We start from the raw sequence: 23,883 nt of genomic DNA, 5'->3' as shown, positions 1-23,883 counted from the left end.
ACACACCCTCACACCCCCCCCCCCCCCCCCCCCCCCCACACACACACACACCTAGAAATCCCATTCATTCCTTCTCCCTGTCCACAGTGATATAGGTCTATCTTGTAAACATTGACAAAACTGAATTTGTCATTTCATTTAACAGTTCTGTGAATAATAGTACTTAAAAATTATCAAATTGTTTAAAAAAGTTATATTTAACTGTGGTATTCATTAAAAGTTGAGCGGATCTTCTCGGATGAAGTCTGTATTTCAGTCCGTCCGTCACTCAAAGCCACGCTGCATCCTGATTTTGTCCCGCCGTCTCGTGATGTCATCAGACAGCCTCCGCCGGACGTCGAAATCCAGCTGGATCATAGCGTCTTCCTCTTATTGTCTCCTCCTTGGCTTTGACTGACATCTGGAAAGGACAGTACAGGGATTTAAACCTCAGGGAAAACACTGCCGCATACGACATGAGAGGAGGGACGACAGCTAGACGAAAGGCATGCTGCTACCGACAGATGAGCAGAGGACGGAACAGGACCGGACGGAGACGGACAACCCGAGACGGAGAACACCGGACACTCAGAGAGGAGAGAGGGGAGGGGAGAGGAGAGGGGAGGGGAGGGGGAGGGGAGGGGAGGAGAGGAGAGGAGAGGAGAGGAGAGGAGAGGAGAGGAGAGGAGAGGAGAGGAGAGGAGAGGAGAGGGGGGAGGGAGGAGAGCAGGCTGTGATGTGAAGGGAGGGTCAGATTTTACCTGAGAAAGCGAGCTGCAAGTGAGGAGGCAGAGCAACCTGAGACCCTGACTGGAGACTCTTATACAGATCTGAGGAGACAGGACAGGGCAACAAGAAACATGGAGGGAGAGGAACGAATAGCAACAAAACAGGAAGGTGGGGGAGGTGGAAGAGAAGTGAAAAGGAGGAGTGCAGAAGTGGGAGGGGTGGGTGAGGGGGAGGGGGGGGGGTGCAAGAGTGACAGGTGGGGAAGAAACATACAGAGGTGGTAGAGAAAAGGAGCAAACAAAATGGAATAATGTCTTACAATTAATTACATTAAGCTTACATTCAGACACACGATATGATGGTACAACAAATGGTGCTCTCGACGTAAAACACAAAACAAAAGCCTGCACGGCAACAGACGACAGCAGAGCGACGCACTGACAGTCACACACACACACACACACACACACACACACAGAGAGTCTCTCTGCCTACTGCGTTCAAATATAAATGTTCCAATCAAACCGAGTTTCCCCACATCACATTTACACCTGCTCGCGTCGGGAGGGGGGAGGAGGGGGGTAAAAAAAACGCTGCGCGGTGCGTCATTTAAATGTCACCGGGAGGCGCTGTGCTCGTTTCTGCCCCGTGTGCGTCACTCACTCTGGGTCAGGGTGGAGAACGCTGTATTGCTACTGGCTGCGGAGCTGCTGGCTGCTGCGCTGGAGCCCCCTGTACCCAGCGGAGGCAGGTTTAGCAGCGGCGGGAACTGGAAGGGCAGGGAGACGGGCACCAGGCCCCCCAGCATCCCGAACCCCAGCGGAAGAGGCGAGGCGGAGGTCAGCAGACTGCCGCCTCCTGCCGTGGAGACCTGGGCAGAAAACAGGGTTCAGGCGCTCGGTCAAAACTCAAGACCTACTGGGTCACAGTGATTATGGAAAACATAAATCAGATTTCTTACCAACCCCTCCACCCCCCCCACCCCCACCCCTCATGTATTTGATTTGAGACAGTTCACCCCAAAACCCCCTAAATATTGTCCTGCTCGCTCACTATAAAAGAGTAAACGTTCTCTTTTAAAAGTAAAATCCTGCATTGAACGCTTTACTTTTTGATATGTTTATTAGGATTAATAGCAACAAAAGAAAGGAAAACCATCCAGTCGCTGCGTAATGACGCCTTTGGACAATTAAAAGCGCCTCGCTGATCTCGGCATGCTGGCAGAACTGACCTGTGCTAACTGAGAAGAGACCGACGGTGATGGGACAGACGTGACCGGCTTGGCCCCCTGAGGTGTCCCGCCCCCGAGCCTCTGACGCTGGCCTGGGGTGGCAGAGGCTGTCGTGGGGGAGGCACTGGATCCTGAATGCTTGCTAATGGATGAGGTGTTAATAAGGCTGGTGTTGGCGGTGCTGTTGTTGGTGGGGGTCTTCTGGCCGCCTGGAGGAGTGTAGCTGCCTTGCCCCGACTTGGTTGCTCCTCCTTGGGCACCTGAGAACGGTGGGCGGAACCCTGCTGGGTTTTTGGGGGGGTACTGGTGCATGGAGGGGGTTGCCTGAGACCTGGGACTTTGAGAAACGGAAGGCGAGGCTGAGGTGGCGACGGGGTTGGGGTGGCGGGGGGTGAGTTTGACGATGGGTGGGATGCTGCTGTGGGCGGACTTGGTGAGCGTAGCGTGCATAGGGGTGATGAAGTTGGACAGCGGCCGCGGCTGAACGCCGGAGAGTGTCTGAGAGAGGGGGGAGGATTTACTCTGTGGGGTCTGGGGCAGGCGAGGCGTCTGGAAGGTTTTGGGGGTCAGGAGCGACGTCGATGAAAGGGTGTGTGGTCGAGACTGAGGCGATGTGATGATGATCGTGTCACCGCTGTTGACTTTATTATTATTGCTGCCTTTGAGGAGGCCGGACAGGGGAGTGGAGACCCCCGTCTTTGATCCCGGGGCCACCAGCGGAGACGCGGTGGGCGGCGGACGTGGTTTCGGCGGGGACACTGAGGCAGGCATGTTGGCTTTAGTCACACCCAAGGGTCTGTGAGTGTTCAAAACTGAGTGTCTGTGTGCCTGCACCACGCCCTTGACGACCCCCATCCCGTCCACCCTCACTGAGGGCAGAGGAGAGGACACGATGGAGGATGGCCGGGACAGAGAGGTGGAGGAAGACGAAGAGGTAGAGATGTAGAGAGGTGCGCTGGAGCTGGGCGTGCTGACCGAGGTCTTCTTCTGATGCTGGATGAGTGGCGAGGCGTGGAGGCTGGAGGGGTTGGTGGCGGTCTTGGGTCCGTCGGGGGACGGCGGGCTGTCCCCCTGAGCCAGGCCCTTGGCCGCGTTGCCGAGGATGGCCAGGGCCTGAGAGATGGAGTCCAGGGAGGGAGCCTCATCGAGGGAATCGAGACATATGGGCTCAGCTGGTGACGGAAGCGGTCGCTTGGCAACCTGGGCAGCGGGGGAGGGAGTGGCACCTGCTGAAGGTGTGGACCGCTGAACCCACACAGACTCCTGAAGGTGACACAAAAAAAATAACATTTACGTCTATATTTCGAGGGATATCAAAGAATTTCACTTTTTTTTTTTTCCCAAGTTGATCTACAAACATGACTCGCTTACCCACACAGTTCTAGTAGCTCTAATTATTCCCTTAATAACCCAGTTACAACAGAAGAGATGATTATTATGATTATTTTGTTTCGAAATACGTTTCAAAATGTGTCTTGAGTTAATGGAATCAACAATCCGATTTGTTCAAATCAAGTTGGTGTTCTTAAACTTATATATATATATATTTAACCACAAAGAACAGTGGATCGTATGTTTTGCCACCCACGGTATGAAACGCGCTGCTTTTAAAGTACAATTGAAGTCTTACCTTTGGCTTGGCCTTGGGAGCAGGGACCATCTTTTTCTTTGCTCTGGAATGAAGAAACGAAATAAGTGAGAGTGACATCGAGAGAAAAAAAAAACAACAAATCAAGTTGTGAAGAGGCGGGTTTACGACGGGTCACAATGACTCACGTGTAGCCGGTGAGATGACCGTGAGCCATGGTGCTCTCTTTGAACAGCATCCTGTCGACAGAAATGCAGGAAAACGCACACGATGCATTCATGGAAAGGACTTTACCACTCGCAGAGCAATTACAAATTATGTGGGCGGCAGTCTTTCCTGTTTAATCTGCTGATTAAGATGTACGATACAGATAGTTATTATTATTATTATTATTATTATTATTATTCCACAGCCAGATGATCTTAGTGTCTCACACACACACACACACACCTGGCTTGCATCCAGCCTTTCGGCCAGAGAGGTTTAACCTCGGTCTCCATGAAGGCTTTGAGGTAGTCTTCCAGAGACAGCGAGGTCTTGCCCTCCAGCTCGTAGCAGCTCAGCTTCACTCGCACCAAGTTGCATAGCAACAACCTGGAAGCACACACAGATCGAAACCCTCCATCACTACAGGAAGGAAACCGAGCCGACTCGAGTCCCGACGGGCCGACATTTCACAGACGCCGATGTGTCTCGCATTAGCGCGAACCAGCCGTCCCCCGTGAAACTGACCTGAGTTTGTCGTCCCAGACAAACTTCTTCCGAGGCCCCATCACCCTCTTCCCCGGTTTCTCCTCGTCGTCGTCCTCCGACCCATTTTTCTCCCCCTCCTCAGACTGCTGCCTGCGAGCGGAGAAAACAAAACGTCACGCGTCGAAGCGGCCGAGAGCGCCGCGTCCGAAATCACGAGCCGCGGTCGACTGCTTACTTTGCAACTTTCGCGATGCAGTCCATGTTGTACCGAGCGATCTGCTCGGGCATCACGCTGCACACGGCCAGTTTCAGCTTCAGCAGGGGCGTTCGAAGTCGGTCGTCCTGCAGTATGAAATAACACGCACTCGCGTGAGAATCAGATGACGGCACGGAAACAAAGGCTTTCACACACATTTAGACATTTAGAGACGCATGTGAAATATGGGAGAACATAAGCCTCCAGGTATTGTTTGTTAATCAATTTTCTTTTTTTTCTTTTTTTTTTTACAAAAAAATGATTCTTTGGATTTAATCTCCTTTACTCTCCTGGGACTGTTTTTTTGGGTTTGTTGTTTTTTTTAAAGAAGATTTAACATCCTTCAAAATCTGATATCTAAAAAGCAGACTCGCGTATGGGATTAAACATTTATGTCGCGTCTGATATAAATATCCGTCGGTGCCACGCACCTGTATGTTGAGGCTGAGCTTCTTAAGGCGTTTGAGCAGGGCTTCTTTATTGCAGGGCACAAAGGCCTCCAGGTGAGAGTAGACGGCTGAACGCACCTCGGCAGGCTGCTCCTGAACCTGCAGCTCAATGCTGACGCACGGAGACGGACACGGGTTAATGTTTGTCTGACTTTAAACTAGCCTGTAAACAAATAAACAACAACAACAAAAACTAGAGAATGTAAACGGCACTAACTCCAGCAGGATGTTGTTCATGTCCAGTGTGAAGAATTTCTTCCTGCCCTCTTCGTCAAATAGACGGGATGCCTGCGATGAGAACCACACATTAAAAAGTTCCTTCACTCAAGACCGGACTGGTAAGACGGCGTTAATGTCCTCCGCTTCCTGCCTGAAACGTTCTGCAGTTCTGCGTTCTATGCTGTTCTTTTCCGAACTCCGCTCTCCGCCGCCAACCACTGAGCCGACTTACTGTCGGGAGGTTTCTTTCCGTAAAAAGGAGAGTTTTGTCCTCACAGCGGTCGCTTTCGATAATGTTGTAACGGTTCTTTACCGTGCTGACGTCCTTGTAGTAACCCGTGTTGTGATTTGGCGCCACATGAATAAAGTTGAATTGAATTGCAATTCCGCCTAAAACCGTGTCTAAAATCGTTCAGAGAGTTCAAACCGAGTGCTCTCCTCCCCGGCAGCTGATGAGTTGTGGTGATTACACAAATTCGATGCGTTAGTCGCATTAAGTTTTTGTTTTAAATAGATTTTTGTTATTTTATGGATTTACTTAGTTCTTGAGTTGTTGTTGTTTTTTTTTTTACATCTTTTATATGACTGTATTGAATGTGTTATTCACGACTTTAACGGCCTTTTCTGTTCTGCAGTTTCTAAGCTGGCGTGTTATCTGTAATACCTCCTTAGTCATTCCTGCTTATCTTGGCTGGTACACTCTTTAAAACAGTGAGGAAACAACGACCCTCCTTGTGCCGAATACCGTTCGCAGAGTGTTCTGCAATAAAGCCGCCATCGAATGAACACGTATCGTGAACACCGAACTCTCAATTCAATCTGCACTCTGAAAACACGCGACCCGGTGGGACTGCTGCAGCTCGTACCGCTCTCAGGTCTTCGATGCGCTTGGTGAGCGGTCCCGGGAGTCCGCTGGGCAGAGGAGGAGGAGGAGGAGGAGCAGCCATCGCAGCGCCCTGTGGCGCTCGACCGCCTCCTGTGTTATGTCCCGTCCGAAAGGAGCCGTTCTCTCCCTGCGCTGGGCTGCACGGCTGAGGCGAGTCCAGCATCGTGAAGTCCAGGTCGCCCATCATGTCCTGCAGCACGTCGTTGTTGGCCGCGCCGAGCAGCGACATCACGGCCGGGTCGGCGGTCAGGTCTGTTATGTTGCAGTCTTGGCCGCCGGCAGCCTTCGGGTGGGCGTTGAGGAGCGCGGTGTTGGCGGCGGGCACTTTGGCGTTGGGTCGTGGCAGGCCGGCAGCGGCGATGTTCTTCTTGCGCATCTCCTCCTTCTCCCTGGTGAAGCGACGAAGCATGTTGGCCAGGTGGAGGGAGTCCTTCATCAGCTTCTTCCTCTTCTTCTTCTCTGGCCGATGAACGTTCAGAGCCGAGACTCTGCCACAACAGAAGAAACACGTTTAATGGAGGGCTGCAAGGGAATCTGTTCGGTTTTTTTTTTTTTATTTTTGCTCAATCAGTCAGCTGTTTTGTCTTCAAAATGTCCGAAAATGGTGAAAAATGTCCACCGGTGTATCCTAAAGCCCAAAATGTCAACAGTCCACAACCAAAAGATATCGGAGGACTAAAGGAAGCTAAATTATTCACATTTAAGAAGCAGGAATCGGAGAATTGCAGAACATTTTTCATTAAAAAGTGAAACAAAATTATTGAATCACTTGTCAAAATATTCTATTCTGTCAATCAACAAATAAATCTATTTACTAATCATTGCAGCTCTTTCCCGCAGTTAAAGAGTCCATTTGTAGCAGTGATATTATTGGGAGGGAAGAAGTTGATGGTAAATTAGGACACGTCTGCATAACTTCATCAGCAAACTTATTTTTCAAATCAAGACAACTGCACAATGTGGACAGTTAAATCTACGCCTCGTGTGTTCAAAGGCACGACCGCACTGTCTTTAAAAAAAAATAAAGAAAATACAAAACACACCTGTGATGAAACCACTGAGGGAATATGAAAAGCTCACCCAGGCTTTGGTACTTTATTTTTTCTGGGTTTCTTGTCCTCCAAAATTCCGCCATCTGGTTTTTTCCGTCGTTTTTTAATCACCCGCTCTTCTCCGTCTTTCATCTTCTACAAGTGCAAAAAAAAACAACACCAAAGGTTTATTAATTTTTGAATAACGACAGCAGTTACCACTACGGCGACGGGTTTAATAACAACAAACGTGTACAGCTGCATTTATTTACAATTTGTTCACACAGGACGGGAGCAGTAGGAACGTACCTTGAAGTGATTATCGTCTGCGCCTCCATTTTCCCCCTCCGAGTCGGATGCGGCTCTGAACTGCAGCGTTCCTGTGTTGATGTAGAAGCCTCCGTGTTTGGTGGTGAGAGAAGCCGGCACCAGCTCGTCGTACTGAGGTCGGGACAAAGCGACAATTGCCGTTAGTTGTCTTCTGCCGCGGCGTGCTGCATCTGCCTTTCGCCACGGCTGTCCTCTCAGGATTTATTACACGTCATAATATTTAACTGTGTGCAGTCTATACTTAGTACTATTGTATAATGCTTTCAGCTGCTGTACAATAAATTGTTGTCCTGAAGGATCTGCCTCTCCAAAATGACACAAGAAGCATGGAATCCAACTGCAGCTTGAGATAAACTAATCCTAAAATTGTATTTACGCTTTCACTAAGATTGAGTTTAATTTTTTTTTGGCCCTCTCAACCAGTTTCAGTGTGTGTGTGTGTGTGTAATTAGTTCTGTTTATTTAACACCCCACTAAAAAAAAGAAAAAACAACAACCCTATGTTGATATCTCCGAGTGAACTCACAGCCTCTGAATTGTCTATGAAAGGGTCAGTCTCGTCGTAGCCGTAGCCAATGTCGATGAGATCCTGCATCCTGTCCTTTTTCTTCTTCTTTGCGCTACCGCCCTGCAAACGCACAGCAATCACAAATATCAGAACACCGTTCAAAAATAACACACAACATCCACACAGGTGCAGCTGGAACAAGAAACGCCGGCGATGTCGCGAGAACCGATTCTTCTGTACCGAGCCGACGGCAAAAATTCTGAAAACGTGACCGTACTTGTTCTTGGGTGGCGCTGAAAGTACAGAACGTAACGTAGGTACTGAAGATATTCCACAATAACAACAACAACAACAACGACGACGACAACGACAACAACATCATGTGGAATAGTGACGTGCAGCTGCAGCAACCGGTCTGCTGCGACTTACTGCAAGAGTCGTGTACGGAGATATTTCCCATACGAGGGGGACGATCGGGAACAAGCTATGCAAACAGTGAACAAAGCATTTGGGACAAACTTATCTGAGACATCCAGCTCTGTACACACAATTCTTATTGACATTTCATCACAGTGTTTAGTCTGTCAAAATATAAAGTTGATTCATTTTGTGGAGTTTTGGGCGATTTCCTTTATAAAATTGCAGCAATTGACAAAAAAAAAAAAAAATTGCTTTTTATTTTACTTTTACCGAAAGAATACTTGTGTGTGATCACTTCCTAAGACGCATGCCGCACATCAGAAAAGTGGAGGGTATCATTTATTTCTTTTTTTTTTTTCTTTTCTTATTTTCTGGACTTAAAGAATCACGGGGCTCAAAGTTGCAAAGAAATCCATTGTTATAAAAGCGACGACGCTTTGCAGAGCTGCGACTGTGAAGAGCGCAGGGGCGTCGTCATTTAAATGCTTTTGAAATAGTATCAGTTCAAACACATACCGTATGCAGCGTAATTGCAGTGTAAGGGTTCATAAACTCGTGTGCTTTGACACGTACTGTATGATTAGAGTGACGCGGGACAAGTTCGATGAGATCACATTTCCCACAAACCCAATCACTTCCAGTTTTGCCTTTTTTTTTTTTTCTTCCAGACAACCAGCCAGCGTGTGGTTTGTTTTGATAAGGAGACGAGAGGATGAGGAGCCGTGCTGACTGTAATGAGGAGTCATTTTTGTTGTCAGAGAGAAGTCTTACTTTGCGCGCTGTGATGCCTTCGGCAGAGCTTCTTTTGAGAACATATTTTGTGGAGAAAATACCAAGCGCTCAAAAAAAAAAAACCCAAAAAAACCTTAATTATTTGGATTACGAGATTCTGAAGGAACTTGTCATCAATAACTGAGACATTTGTCTGAGATATGATATAAAAACCTTCAGCTTCATCTTAGTTCCGAAAAGGATTGACTCATTTTTACCCAAATGTATTGAAATATTGTTTTACAAGTTGTATTTGTTAGCGCGTCGTTTGCCGCAGTTTTTTTTGTCTTTAAATTCGAGTTCCTTTTCAAAAACATTTCATTCGACACACGTTCTCCTTTTGGCATCGAGGTTAGATTCAAAATTCGAGATCCGGACGATGCACATTTCTCCCACATCACCTCGGACACGCACGCGTGCATCTCGGGACGACGCCACTCACATATTTGTTCTCGAATTTCTTGGCCAGCTCTTCCACCTCCCGTCTCTCCTCGTCATCATCAGCAAACGGGTCGTTGGGGTCCAGCGGAGGAGCGAGTCCTTTAGGTGCCGTGGAACCCGCAGGTTTTACCTGCAGACGCACAAAGACATCAGCGGAGAAATTACACGCAGCTTTTGATTTTTTGTTTTTTTTGTGCCTTGATGGGAGTGACCGTTCTCACAAAAAGCGACGAACCTCATCGGCGTCAGCTTTCCTTTAAAGGGGCGCTTGACCAACTCAAACCGGTGTTACGAGCGGTCCCGCTACTCATTCTGCGAAAACAAGCTGTTTGCGGCTACGAATTGAAACGGCGCCAATGAACGGAAGAACACATCCGTCTGCATTGCAAACTTTGAGGCCCGTGTGTTTGAAGGGTGCCGGCATCGTACCGCGTTCGTGTCACGTTGGGAGTTACGAGATTGCCGCTTGTAAATAGCCCTCATATCAACATCCGAGTCGCAACTATAACTGGGAAACTTTTCTTAAAGCTTCAATATATCCAACTTGGTATTTTACAATAAAAAATAAAAAAAAACTCTATTGATAGAGGAAAAAACAAGCAATATGGCATCCAAATCCAAAGTCTGACACTCCTGCTGATTAAACTCAGACTAAATGAGTTTAAATGGGTATTTTTTTTTTTAACCCCGACTCGACCAGCCATGTAAATCGTAATAACTTGTCCCGTGACGTGAAGACTTGCAAGTTGTAAAAAAAAAAATATATGATGTGAGCACCTGGTTAAACAGGAAGTTCAGCAGGCAGCAGCAGGGGGTCTACCAAAAGAGGAGTTGTTGTTTTTGTGTTGTTGTGTTTTTGGAGCTTCACTCGTAAACAATCAGGAATCATTCAGGGACATGTTATTGTCTGTATGTATGTATAACGTTGTAAGGACCTCACCATAACAAGCGCCCTGAGAGAATACAATTTAATTAGATCACGGAAACACAATTCAATGTCACCGAGTGACTCCAAACTCTTATTTCAGGGTCATAACTGATATTGAGCATCATAAATAATAGTCTTATAATATAATCAATGGCAATTACTCGCGTGGCCTCGTTAATAAAACATGCCCACTATTAATACTCTAAAAGGAATAATAACAGTGTGACATACGTGCCTCACGCAGCCTCTGCTTGAGCCGTGTCCCCGTGTCCCCCGTGTCCCCCCCCCCCCCCCTGCTGACATCATGGTGTCTGTCCTAACCTGAGAAAGAGTTGAGTGGACCAGCTCGCCGTAGTTGAACTCGGAGGACCCGCGCTCATTCGGCTCGGACAGCGGCAGGTTGAGGCGGACGGTCGGCTTCTTCTCCCCGCCGTCGGCGTCGCCTCCCTTCGCCGTACCGAACATCGCTCCTCCGCCGCCGCCGCCTCCGCCTCCACCTCCTCCTCCTCCTCCCTGCCCCGCAGCCGCGGCACCTCCACCTTCACCTCCATCTTTCCCAAAAGTGATGTCGACGGCCTCATCTTCGCGGCGGCGCTTCTTGCTCGACTCCGGGGTCGGCGGCGAGGTGCTGAAGGACGAGATGGTGACGAACGGCACTTTCCTCGGCTCCGCCATTTGACGCGCGAAACGGGGGCAGCGCCGCGCTCCTGCGAGCCGCCGCTGGGGCTCGAAAGGCTAAACCGGAGATGGTCGACGAGTACAGCTAGCTCGTTAGCTTTCTCTCCCCCCCCCCCCAAACCGGAACGAGTCTCCAGGCGACACGGTGACTTTTTACCTCTCCGCGGCCACTTTCAATCCATACAGTAGTGTCCCCGGCGCAGCCCCCGTCGCCTACGAGGGACTTAAACAGTAGTAAATCGCGGTTTTGAGCGCTTCCATGAAATTGGTGGTTAGCTACCGCAAGGAGGATTCAGAAGTAGCCATCTTGATCATTATTATCATTATTCAGAGGCTGGGCGTGCGTACGAAAAGAAAGCGGAAGCCGGGGAGGAAAGGGAACCGCGTCGGTCCAATGGCAGCGCTGGAAACACGCCCACCTGACAGACACGCGCGAATGTGGAGGAGATGATTGTTCTGCACAGGCGGGATGTCCGGACCTTCAGCGCAGCTCGGTTTTACTGCAGATTAACAGTTCTGATGGGTTTTTTTGTTTTTGTTTTTCTGCCCCGATTGCTCGTAAAACCATTAAAAGATACATTTACTTTTTTTTTTTTTTTTTTTTTATTTAATTTAAATAGAGTTGCGATTTAAAGCTGGGATGAAATGTACCTCTCCGACGATTTCCCAAGACTTGAGTCAAACAGGCGGTACATTTTTGCAATAAGGCCCTAAAGATCAGTAATTCCTCGATTATACTTTTGCCAAAAGTCCTCGGTTCCATTTAAATCTACAACTCGTCACCTTTTACATAAGAAAATATCAAATTTAGTTTTGTCTTTTAGAAACTGATTTTATAGAGATAAATATATATTATAAGAAAATCATACAAAATTACAGCATAAATTAATACCGTTTTCTAATCCTAAAAATAGCAAAATAGTGCAAAACACAAAAACTGCACTATTTATTTCACAAATATCTGAAATAAATTAATGGTAAAAGCACAAACGTATATTTTGTATAAATTGTATATATATCTCACAAAAGTGTGTGAAGTACTTCTCAATACAAAGACAGCAGCGCAGAGGATTTTTTTTTTGAGTTGTGGGATGTACTGTCTCATCAAAAAAACTCAAGAGGTGGAAGAAGTATTCAGATCTTTTACATTACAGTATACATTGATACTTGTATAAGTATCAATGTAAAACTATTCCATTACAACTAAAAGGACTGCATGGAAAACAAACTTAAAAGTAGTGTTGTTGTCTGTGGTTTGAGAAAGGGACACAAATGCAGTATTTAAATGAACCTTCCCTTTTTACAGTGATAGAAGTGAGAAGCCAAGTAATTTTTTATAAGCGGTGTAGTTTTTTCATTTATTGGTGCTTTATAGGAAAGGCAGTCTGTATTCTGGTCAATCACTTCAGTTTCTGTCCTGTTTGGTGATGATTGCTAGTTGTTCAGTTCCTTGTGACCCATCAATGCTTTTGAAGTTCGAGACCCTTTCCCTTTGTACTCGTTTTCTACTTACATCATCGATGGAACATTAACACTACATTTTCAGCTCCAGCTTCCAGTAAAACTTAAGATTTCAGTAAGGCCTCACGATAAGGTTCTTCATTAATAATGAACCAAAATCAACAACTGGTAATCAAATCAGTATTTTTCTTGGGCATACATATAAAATCATACTGCCCTCACATTATCATCTTTTCACATGCTCATATCAACAGCATGCAGTCAGGACCGTAGTCCTTTTAGTCAGATAATTCTCACTTCTGCTTTTTACCAAATCAAAATGTCTCTACTTAAGTTCTCACTCTCTTTAACCAAACAATATTTCCAGTATTCATATTGTTATTGACATATCTGTCAATAACAATGTTGTATTGTCAGTACAGATTTTATTTACTGCATCTGTCGGTTTCAGAAGGTCCACTGCGCTTTACTGCGTTGATAAACATATCAGATGACCTTTAGTAAATATCAAGTGAATTAACAGATGTACAAATTCAAAGTGAAAAAAAAAAAAAAACTTTTATTGTTGCCATAGTCAAAGATTTAAGACCAGTCGGAAGTAGTGGCGCCACCCCAGTCAGATGCCTGAGCAGTGGGGGCAGTGGACCAGTCCTCGGTGGGGGGCTGGGTGCTCCAGTCCTCTGCAGGGAAAACAAACAATTTGGCATTATCACTACTGTACATTTACAATTACAGGTAATTTTCGATAAAAACCTCACCAGAGAAAAAAACTTTACCTGTTTTGACAGCTGCAGGAGTAGCAGCAGAAGCAGCGGCAGCAGCAGCAGCTGTAAAAGAAAAAATACTTTTTAAAAAAAAATTGATTTTCAACACAAGTTTAAAAGAGCAAACTTCAGGACTTCTCTAACAGACAGAAAGGACAAGTTAGTGACGCTCTGATTAACATTTTAACATGTTGAACTGTGGCTCAGGTTACTATCAAACCCCAGTCATGGGACAGTTGTCCTCACGGTGTTAGCGAAAACCCGGCACGCCTACTGTTGCACACTTCTGACACCTGAACACCAACATCGGTGACAGGCTTTAATAGTATGCGCATCGCAGTGAACATATCCAACAATGACAGCAAAACAATGAGGGAACGTTGATAAATTAAAAGAAATATTTGGACTAAAATGATCTTACATGTAGGGAACTGCTGAATGGGCACAGATGGCACCGCGACACCCTCAGACCAGTCAGCGACCTCAGGCTGAGCAAACTCAGCTGCAGGGGCGCTCCATTCGCCCTGGAACTCCTCCTTTCCGACAGCCTTCTCGGCAGCAGCCTGCTCCTCCTTCTCGATCTGCAGAGGCAAAATAAAAATTGCATTCGTGCGTATGTGAGGAGGATGTACAAACTAATCCTCCGCCAAGGTGCACTGCACTGGTCTTACCTCTTCAGGGTCCCTGTAGAAGTACAAATCAGGCATGACCTCCCATGGGTGCTCCCTGGAGATGGTTCCTCTCATCCTGAGCACCTCCCTGGCCAGCATCCACCACATAAGACCCACAGAGTGGTGACCCTGAAAGTCACAAAATAGTCACAAATTAACATAATGAAACATACACCTATGGGGACTATGTAAAAGCTTCATTACATCCACAAAGGGAACAAGATACAGAAAACAGTTTGCATGTTGTGGCAAGACCTCGACCGCCAGCCCCCGAGTGGTTGAGGGAGAGGAGGTCAGAGATCAAGCGGTTGTATTTAGCACACATCCTACACCCCGCGCTGCACAGGCAGGACAGCACCGGGCTCTAACGGTGTGCAACATGTAAGGATTCACTGAAACCATCGATTCACATCCGCCCAGTTCTCATTTGTTGTCAGTTTGATTATCTAACCATCTCACCTTGTTGTTACAGGGGATGGAAATATCCACATATCTCAGTGGGGAGTCGGTGTTGCACAGGGCAATGGTGGGGATGTTGACGTAGGAGGCCTCAGTCAGTGGCTGATGGTCGGCACGGGGGTCTGTCACAATCAGGAGGCGGGGCTCCCTGAAAGCTGCCTGGATCTGATTGGTGAATGTACCAGGGGTGAAGCGACCGTGGAAGGTGGTCGCACCGGTGGAAGAGGCAAACTTCAGGACTGCTCTCTAACGGAGGCAGAAAGGACAAGTTAGTGACGCTCTAAAGAAAGCTCCGATAGTCATTTTAACATGTTGAACTGTGGCTCAGGTTACTATCAAACCCCAGTCATGGGACAGTTGTCCTCACGGTGTTAGCGAAAACCCGGCACGCCTACTGTTGCACACTTCCGACACCTGAACACCGACGTCGGTGCCCGGCTTTAACAGTGTGCGCCTCACAAGTGGACATGTAGCCCACCGCACAGACAGCAACGACCACACGGTGCAACTAGTTCTTTACCTGTCCAGTGTTCCTGGAAGAGATGACGCACACATCACCTGGGTTTTCAATGGCAACAATGGCCCTGGCTGCCAGCAGGAGCTTCTCCCAGGTCTTCTTCAGGTTAATGATGTACACACCTGGAAAGCAAAGAAAGAAAAAAAAATGTCTTACTTCATCCTAAAAACACTACCGCCTCAACAAGCTCACCGCTGCCCGACTAGTGCCACCGCTCACCGTCGCTTTTTCTCTTGTAGACGTACTGCTCCATCTGGAAGTCCAAGTTGGTGCCTCCCAGATGGGTTCCCGCCGCCAGGAACTTCAGCACATCCTCCTCCTTCATTTGAAGGACATCCAGACTTCCGGACATCGTGACCGCTTTCCCGGAGTTACGAGTTAGTGGGATAGCTGAGGAAGGGATGAGGGACAAGTTAAAAGACTTTTAGCCACGTGTTTAGGAATTTTTTTTTTTTTTTTAAAACGCTATACCAGAAAAATAAACTATCCGGGGGTCACAAATATAGATTCCTTATCAAAAAACATCCCCAAGGAAACCAGGTGCTTCGTTAACTACCGGGCGAGGAGCTGGTGATGCTTCAGTGTATGGACATGAGGACCTGGAGGACGGAAGCGTGCGTCAAGTAAAAGCATCCGGGTTACAAACTGCCTTGTGTAAACGTAAAAAGCATAAAACAAGTAAAGTGTGCGGCCTCTTTATTTTTCTTTTAAGCGTGGCCCTGGTTTTAAGAGGGGTATCTACGTGGGACCTGTGACTATGAAGTCTGCTCTGTTCCGAGGACATGCGCAGGAGGAACACCGCGTGTCCGGGGCTAGCAGGTTAGCTCACAAAGTTAGCCTAATCAATACCATGGAAATCTCAGACCATAAAGACGCGAGAGACATGAGCTGTAATGCCCTACTGAGTGTCCGTCGGCTAGTCGAGCATAACATTGTGTCCTTGGTCGTGTTTGATGGTGTTATGAACAAAATATGACCGTTTAAACTCACCACGAAACAACGCCGTATAGAAATCTGTCCACGCGGTGAAAAAGAGGGCGATGGGAGGAAATGACGTAGTATTTATACTCAGTTTCCGAGCCTGTGATTGGTCGGTTATCGTCAAAGGGGCTGGTGTACCTCTGCATTTGGCCACTGGGTGGTGCTGTAAGCCATGTGCTGTGTAGACAGGGGCAGAGGTAATCAGGGGTCGGCTCACGGCTCGTATGAGCATCCCATATTAAGACAATGGAGATGGAAAGACCATATTAAGACAATGCTGAGACGTTGACTTCCCGGTGAAAGACTAACCTGTGTCGAAACTATATTTGCTCGAGATAAAGAGTTCCCGGCAAGGCGATCATTATATGTACACAATGACAGTGTGCTGTTGAGAAATGAATTTAATGAAACGTGTGCAGAAAGTTTGAATAATCCTGTTAACATGGGTGGAGGGGGAAAGAAGTATTCAGGTCCTTTAGTTAGTAAAAGTACTTAAACCATACTGTGAAAGCACTCCACTGTATGTACTCAGTACACAGTAAAGGCCCTCTGTCAGTGTTTTACTATTATATATGATGTTTTTAATCTTATTACTATTGAATTAATGTACATTTAAGGTGGGCTAGTATAATCAGCAGTAATCCATTATATTCCATAAGATTATCAAATGTTTATTTGTGACATGTTTGTCATATGTTTCTCTAAAAAAATCCACAAGCTCAGAAAAGAAAAATGCATTTTCCAGTGAATCTACATGGGTTTTAAAATAGTTTATTTATCTTAAAAAATAGGAGAATTTTCTGAACCCATAAAGAAACATTTAATCGTTCAGTTTATCAGAAAGATTCAAATTCCAAATTTGGAGATACATGATTTTCACTGAACAGAAATGGTACAAAAAAACCTGTAATCTCAAAAGTAACTAAAGCTGTCAGACAAATGTAGTGGAGTGATAAGTACAATATTTGCCTCTGGACTAGAAGTATAAAGTTGCATAAAATGGAAATACTCAAGTAGAAATACCAAATAATTTAAGTACAGTGCTGAAGTAAATGCCCGTAAAGACATAATGACATAATGACAAGACCTTAATAACGCTGGATTGTAGAGGGAGACTGAGCAGACACTTGCAGAAGCAGATATGTTCATTGGTAATGATGTGTTGCCTCAAAAGGTTTGTGTAAATGTCAAGGACACGAGAGCTGATGGATCTCACAAAGAAGGCTAAAAAGAAACATCAGTGATAGTTCATCATAGGAGTTGATTTCTAGGAAAATAGGGTTTTATAAAATTTTAAAAAAGACATTAAAAGTTGATTATTTGGTCACAATGTGCACCTAATGATTCATTCATTCAGTTGTATACAGCGTGTCTCAGGGGAGAGCTCTGCTGTCAAGGAGTATCAAAGCTATAATTATTGATCTAAAATTTCCTGTATGTGTGGACAAGTCATTAATGAAGCCATTATTGTGTGCGTTCTCTACATAACAGAGAGTTTTATATATATTTGATTCCAAATCAAATGAACTTTGTACGGTTTAGTAAGCATATATTTTCTCTAAGTAGCTGGTCTCTAATGAATAACGGATTCAACAGATACATCTCCTTTGTTTCTTATGTTAATCTGATCTATGTTGTACACTCCTTGTCCTTATTCCTCATTCGGTGTCTCGACATGCATGCAGCTTATTTGTAACAGCGCACTGATAAGTCTTTGGTCGACATGTTCTAATAGTCCTTTGCAATGTGCTGAATGATACGTTTTTATATCCTGCTTCTGATAGTTGTATGCCACAGAGATCCAAGCCAAGCCTCTCACTGTTAATTATTGTTTTATAGCTTTTTCAATCAATGAGGGGACAGTTACAAAGTGCATGCAATCATGCAGTTTAGGTACTTGAGTTGAGTTTTTTTTAAAATAGCTTTTATTTTTAACGGATGGGTTAAGCTGAACTTCATATTAAGTGTGTTGTGTCACCTCCGGAACAGAAACTGATTGTCTCTATGTTGGAGCAGCATTTCAGCGGTTGGCCAGGGTTCAGGCATTAATATGAAGCTGTTATTTTATGTCGAGTCATTTAATCTGAAAAAAAGAAAAAGAAATGTGTGCATGCAAAATTATCACAATTAACAAAACAACTCATGTAACACAGATGCACTTTACATTGTTTTATTCTCTTTAACAACCTTAAAAAGTTAAAATACTTAAACAAAGGTAAATACACTTGCTTTAAAGTACATTTGAAACAAATATCAAAATAGAATCAGTGCATTTTAAGGCAGATGAATATACTGGCAAAAGGACTACAAGCATATATTTATTTTTTTCTAAATTAGAATGGAAATGACATTGTGGTATTTAAAAGGCACAGACACTCATAAACTACTAGTGTTAAACTGCTGCCGAGGTTAAAGTGCATGACAGAAGGCTGAGCTGTATCTGGGACGCCGTCGTGAGTAATAACAGACTGTGTGAATGCAGTCTTTTGTCTGGAAATGATTCCCAGCATTGGGACACCACAGAGACTGGAATTTCCACAAACGTATTTCTAAAACATGAAAAATCTCCAGTGAGGATGACAAAGTACATACAACCCGTAGTGCAAAACAAAACAACAAAACGTGCCTGTATTATTTTAAAATACTTTTTTGTGGCGACGTTGCACGGGCCAAAAAAAAAAAAAAAAAAAAATCTGTTTCCAGAACTTCAGCCAGAACCCACGAAGACACATTTTATACGGTCGACGTTCCACATCTCTCTTGTCTCGTCTCAACTTTAGAACTTCCTCCCCTGCGGTCTTCACTCTGATTTATCTCTTCTTTCTTTCACAAGTCCCTCATCAACGTTCCCCTTCAGGACTTCAATCCAACATGTGCCATCATCTGCTCATACAACGTCCATGCCATGGCCGCAATCATGGTTCTCCTCAGACACCGAGGAACCGACCCACTGAAGAAGCCCTGCAGTCCATATTCCTTCGAGAGAAAGGACGAGGAAGGGCGTCAGATGTAATCAGTATCACGCAGTCAGGTGCTGTTATAACTGTCTGTTCGACCAGAATACTTCTGCAAAGTGAAATGCAGCTTATAAAACACGACAGGTTAATAAAGCATGAGGAGGAGGGAGATAGCTACCGTGTGGATGTATCTGATAGCGTCTGCAGTCCTCAGCTGTGGATTCACTTGGACGTGTGTTTTGACCACATCGGCGGGCTGAGTGATCAGAGAGGCCAGAACACCCGCCAGGATCCCGCAGCTGAAGTTCGCCAGGGGCGCCGAAGGAGAGGCGCTGATCTCTGGAAGGAACATACACAGTGTGTGTTTTTAATTAAACAAATGTTTTTCAAAGGCGTTTTGCATCAAGTCATTATGTCTCTCTCTCTGTCTCTCTCTCTTTGTCTCTCTGTGGGTCGATGTTTACCTTTTGGCAGCGAGGCCTTGGCCTGGCTGTAGAACATGACGTAGATCCCAGAGAAAGGGACGTCTCTGAGGAGCGTGGCCATCAGGCCGGAGAACAGAGCTGCAGGACCTTCGGTCCGACACACGCTGCGCAGAGCCCCGGTTACGCTGCCGTAACTGTACCTGCCACACTGAAACACAAACGCATCCTTTCATTCAAAACAACCAGAGAATATAACTGCAACACTTAAGTACAAAAACATTCAAAGAAATGCCCCCCTGAATGTTTGACTGACAAATTCGAATCTTTTTTTCATGCTGTTTTGTTTATTTGTCGGGTTTATGTTTGTTATACTGATTTAAAGCGTGGAAAATGTTATCATTGATTGCGACTCAAACTAATAGATTCAATTTTATTTTATTTATATCGCGCCAAATCATGACCGAGGTCATCTCACGGCACTCGAGATAACAAGGTCAAGACCTACATGGACCTTATAGAACTACAACCAGTGGTTTGTTTTCTGCTACCTTTATAATGTCCAATATCGGGCTCCAAAGCCTTTCTATTCTCCACCCAGCCACTGGCAGCTAACAGTGAACCAATAGTTCAATTGTGACCGATTGGTTTCAGTCTGTTTCAGGGGTAAAGTAATAAAGACATTTCGCTGAAGAACTATATTCACATGTTGAGCCCGCTATAACACCTGAAACACTGCTTACCTCAAAACGTGCCTTGATGACCGTAACCGGCAGCATTAGGACCCCTGCCACCATCCGGGCTCCGCCTCCTAGCAGCACCGCCTCCACGGCCCCCGGGCTGCTCTCCTGGTAGAAGTGCTGCTTTAGAGAGTAGTAGGTGCTGAAGTAGATCCCCACTCCCGGGATGGTCCGAACAAAGGACTAGAAGAGCAGATGGAGGAGAGAGCAGGTTTTCAGATGCCTTCCGGCTCAGACAGGGTGATGAGTTTGTGCCCATTTTGGACGAAGAGTACGTTTACGGGCAGTGTAAAGGAGGTTCTAACCGGCGAAACACCTTTCCACAGTCCCAGCAGCTTCTCTGTCCGCACCACGCTGAGCAGCACCGACACCATCCCCACTCTGGCCGAACTGAGAGAGGGACATTCACATCAGCTGACAGAAGGGCAATGTGTTGCATGTGTCATTCGAGGTTCATCCGAGGTCCAACTTCTTGTGTTTCTGGAGGCCGCGAGGCTGCGAGGCGTGCGATGCAAGCTGGTGATACCGATAACTGTGTGTGTTTGTAGGTGGTCAGTTCAAAGACTCACCCGGGCTGCATGCCGCTCTGCAGCGTCTGCAGACGAGTCTTGACCAGGTCGAGAGGCTGGAACAGCAGCGTGGAGCAGGTCCCGCTGATCGAGCCACACATGAAGGCTTTGATAGCCGGCGGAGCCTGCGGGAGGCAGATGACAGATTTCAGTTGCATCTCTACAAATTTCTGGTGTAAATCTTCTTGGCTTTCCTGAACCTCTCTGTGTGGCACATACACTTTCATCTCCTTATCGCACAGTTAATAGTCTCCATCTCTTTGAATATCTCTAATAAAAGCCCTGATGATCAGGAGACAGTGTCAACAGCATGTGCACGACAAGTGTTTTTACATCACAAGTCTTGCAGTTATATTGCAAGTTGAAAACAAATACTGGAGCTTTATTAATGACATAATGCTGAGAACATGTTTATTCCTTGAATGTAATCAAATTAATCACTTTTACATTTAATTACTCAGAATTTATGAGTGACACTGTTATATATATATATATATTTTTATGTCCTAGAATTACATGAATCCCCCAACTACTGATTCTTTCACTGTGTAAACTCATTATTTTATCAATAACGTATAGTTTGGTTTTTTTTAAATCAGAAATGAGGCACTCAAGTTAGACACGATCAGGAAAGTATCTACTGCAGAGTTCACACAATTTTCTTCCAGGTGTTCAAGCAAAAATTGTATTTGTCTATACACAAGTAGATGACTGAATAAATGCAAACTGCCTCCTTATATAATTTACTTGTGATGTAACAACAGACTTTGATCACTAAACTTAATGATCCAGCAACCACCTCCCTGACTGTACCAAATAGTTAATCATTATTCTAGATTTAAGTTATCAGTCAGGCAGGACACCCTGACCTCCAATTAGTTTAAAAAAAAAAAAAAAAAAAAAGAGGCACAAAGACACGAAGGTATTCCTTCTGGAAAAAGTCATCATTAATGGCAAATATAAGGTAAACAAAAAAGATAAGGTAAACAAAAATTAACATAATTATAAAACTCACCAGTGACAGTTCCATAGTTCTTCAGGAAGCTTTTTCAAACACACACACACACACACACAAAATCTTAAAATCTTCTGGTTTTCCTTCCCTGTTGAATCTTTCAGTCTCACACCTAAACGGAGGAGGAAGAAGGGTTTAGAGAGCAGCCGTCCGGCGGTGGAGTAGGAGACATCTGTAAGACCTCTCGGATGATGAGGGTGCGTGTGCACAGTCTGGATCAGGGAACATACACACAGCAGTCTTCAGTATACAGACCACCTGACCGACACTGTGTTTCCCATTCATGACCACCGGACACACAACATACAGCTATTCATTACCGAAGCACAGATCATTATGCTACACATTAAGATGGATCTGTGGCTGCATGTTTTTCTCGTGACACTGAAGACATAATGAACTAATGCAATGTGTGTGTTGAAAAGCAGAATGCTGGAGAGTGTTTAATCTTTTTTTTTTGTGTGGATAATATCTAGTCCTATTGTCGACTAAGTGTTGGTGGGAATCCCACTTCTGATTATGATTTAATAAGAGTGCAGACTTTTGAGACTCCCCGGAGAGAGACAGTGACAACACATACTTCTAACAAAACAAGAGCACATAAAACGATGACTTCATAACCTAATGACACCAATACCAGTGTAACATTTTCTTGCTTCTTATTAGGATTAATCATATTTTTTGCTGACCATCTGAAATGTTCCACAGAGCAATATTTACATTATGAATTTAAATAATAATATAAAAACTCCCAATGTCCTTCTCCGTTGCTTACCCTTTGTAGCCTCTTTACAGTTTGCACAATGTGCGACGACTGATATAAGTTCAAAGTTATTTGGTTAATTGTTCCAAAACCAACAACAACAAAAAAACGTGTGAAGACCACAGTGAGGAAGTTACGTAGAGACGCTCTAGTCTTATTAATAAAAAAAAAAAAGCTCGTATCCCCCTGACGCACCTTACTAATTTGCTTGCGAGTTAAGTTTTCTCTCCGGTTAAGTGTCAGCATAAATCCGTTGTACCGCCTGTAATCACCACAGCAGAGACAAACCTGAACCCCACCAGCAACTAGAGCCCTGAGCTGTGATTTAGAAACTGATAACCAGCTCTCATTGTTAAATTAAACTGGCCGGTTCCTGTTTAAGGACGAAGGGTGTAGTAATTTGGAATAAGACCCGCCCATCTGCGGCTTTTAATTGGTTAATCGGTCCTCTGACGTACATGTCAGATAGGGGCCACTTATTGGTTAGGGCGAGATTTGACAGCCGGAGGGACCCGCGCTCTAAAGTCTACGCTGCTGTAATGGTTGTTTCAGTGTCATTCAAACCCCCCCCCCCCCCATCCCCACCACCCACCCAACACTCCCACAATATTAAAAAAAAAACACAATTACAGACAGAGCGTCCCTCCCGCTGATCCAATCAAGCACCGGCCTCACTGAATTGCGTCGAGTTCAAATAAACACACATTATTCCAAAAGTTCGTCCGCACCTTGTCAAAAAATAATTTAAGTTCTAAGAAATTTGACAGAAGTGGAAAAATGTATGTTCCGACAAAACGCCCTTCTTAAGTTCATATTCCTTTTTTCTTTTTTTTAAACTATTTGTATGTTTTTTTCTTGATTTATTTTTCTGTCGATTAAAAATCACCCCATTGATCTAACTTTGCTCTACAGCTTCAATTTTACCCAATAAAAAGTTGAAAAGATTGATGACCGTATAAACGTGAATATGACTGTACATACTGTGGTTGTTATGTGGATACAAATAAAGGGGGGGAAAAAACACCGTAATCTAGGCAAAAGTCCAAAAAAAAAGCATACTTAAGTATTAAAAATAAAATCACTTATAATGCAAAAGGACCATTTGCAGTGCGTCATACCATCATACATTAAAGTATTACTATTTTTTTGTAGTTAATCTAGAAAATATGTATCCTGTTTTATTCCACGTTTTGTATGGAAACGTGGAACTATTCGTGGCAAATATAATGAAGTGAGAAGTACTTTATTACAGTCCGAGTTGTTCTGGAGTAAAATAATAAAGAATCAAAAAATAGAAACACTCAAGTAAATTACAATAATAACAAAAGTTAGAAATGTCCACTTTCTAACTATTTTTTTCCACCACTGCCTGGATGTTTCCCTCTTTTTGATTCACAGATATAGTGACAGGGTAAAAAAAAAAAAAA

General features: G+C 44.9%; 3 protein-coding genes across 8 annotated transcripts; all 3 read right to left on the bottom strand.

Annotated features, from left to right (window-relative positions):
- Positions 1-35: 35 nt before the first annotated feature.
- LOC138198161 (ubinuclein-2-like) lies at positions 36-12,000 on the bottom strand. 2 transcript variants are annotated; one of them, XM_069149396.1, is made up of 17 exons: positions 10,781-12,000; positions 9,533-9,661; positions 7,918-8,019; positions 7,371-7,502; positions 7,111-7,217; positions 6,011-6,518; positions 5,143-5,213; positions 4,908-5,037; positions 4,456-4,562; positions 4,260-4,370; positions 3,978-4,121; positions 3,716-3,766; positions 3,570-3,612; positions 1,940-3,202; positions 1,372-1,579; positions 741-809; positions 36-400 (listed from the first exon to the last, which is right to left on the bottom strand). In XM_069149396.1, exons 1-17 carry the CDS (start codon positions 11,132-11,134, stop codon positions 354-356), a joined length of 3,576 nt encoding a protein of 1,191 aa, XP_069005497.1. In that variant the 5' UTR covers positions 11,135-12,000; the 3' UTR covers positions 36-353. The 2 variants fall into 2 exon arrangements, with proteins under 2 accessions (XP_069005497.1, XP_069005498.1); XM_069149397.1 differs by lacking the exon at positions 741-809.
- A 1,137-nt stretch (positions 12,001-13,137) lies between these two features.
- Positions 13,138-16,046, bottom strand: rpsa (ribosomal protein SA). Its single transcript, XM_069149398.1, has 8 exons — positions 16,000-16,046; positions 15,229-15,399; positions 15,013-15,131; positions 14,493-14,738; positions 14,034-14,162; positions 13,784-13,943; positions 13,375-13,425; positions 13,138-13,278 (listed from the first exon to the last, which is right to left on the bottom strand). Exons 2-8 carry the CDS (start codon positions 15,359-15,361, stop codon positions 13,181-13,183), a joined length of 936 nt encoding a protein of 311 aa, XP_069005499.1. The 5' UTR covers positions 15,362-15,399; positions 16,000-16,046; the 3' UTR covers positions 13,138-13,180.
- Positions 16,047-18,152: 2,106 nt separating this feature from the next.
- Positions 18,153-22,810, bottom strand: LOC138198159 (mitochondrial glycine transporter A-like). Of its 5 annotated transcripts, none has more exons than XM_069149392.1 (8): positions 22,469-22,810; positions 21,694-21,905; positions 20,679-20,803; positions 20,415-20,499; positions 20,113-20,292; positions 19,412-19,580; positions 19,126-19,286; positions 18,153-18,966 (listed from the first exon to the last, which is right to left on the bottom strand). In XM_069149392.1, the coding sequence occupies exons 2-8, from the start codon at positions 21,706-21,708 to the stop codon at positions 18,844-18,846; spliced, it is 858 nt and encodes a 285-aa protein (XP_069005493.1). In that variant the 5' UTR covers positions 21,709-21,905; positions 22,469-22,810; the 3' UTR covers positions 18,153-18,843. The 5 variants fall into 5 exon arrangements, with proteins under 5 accessions (XP_069005493.1, XP_069005494.1, XP_069005495.1 ...); XM_069149393.1 differs by having other exon boundaries at positions 21,694-21,805; XM_069149394.1 differs by having other exon boundaries at positions 22,652-22,810.
- Between the last annotated feature and the right edge of the window lie 1,073 nt (positions 22,811-23,883).

The sequence above is a fragment of the Embiotoca jacksoni genome, unplaced genomic scaffold (assembly GCF_022577435.1).
Source record: "Embiotoca jacksoni isolate LCO1_2020_lvr unplaced genomic scaffold, fEmbJac1.0.p SCAF_15, whole genome shotgun sequence".
Classification (NCBI taxonomy): domain Eukaryota; kingdom Metazoa; phylum Chordata; class Actinopteri; family Embiotocidae; genus Embiotoca; species Embiotoca jacksoni.
Note: the sequence above shows the minus strand (reverse complement) of the source record. Positions and strands in the feature narration are given on the sequence as shown.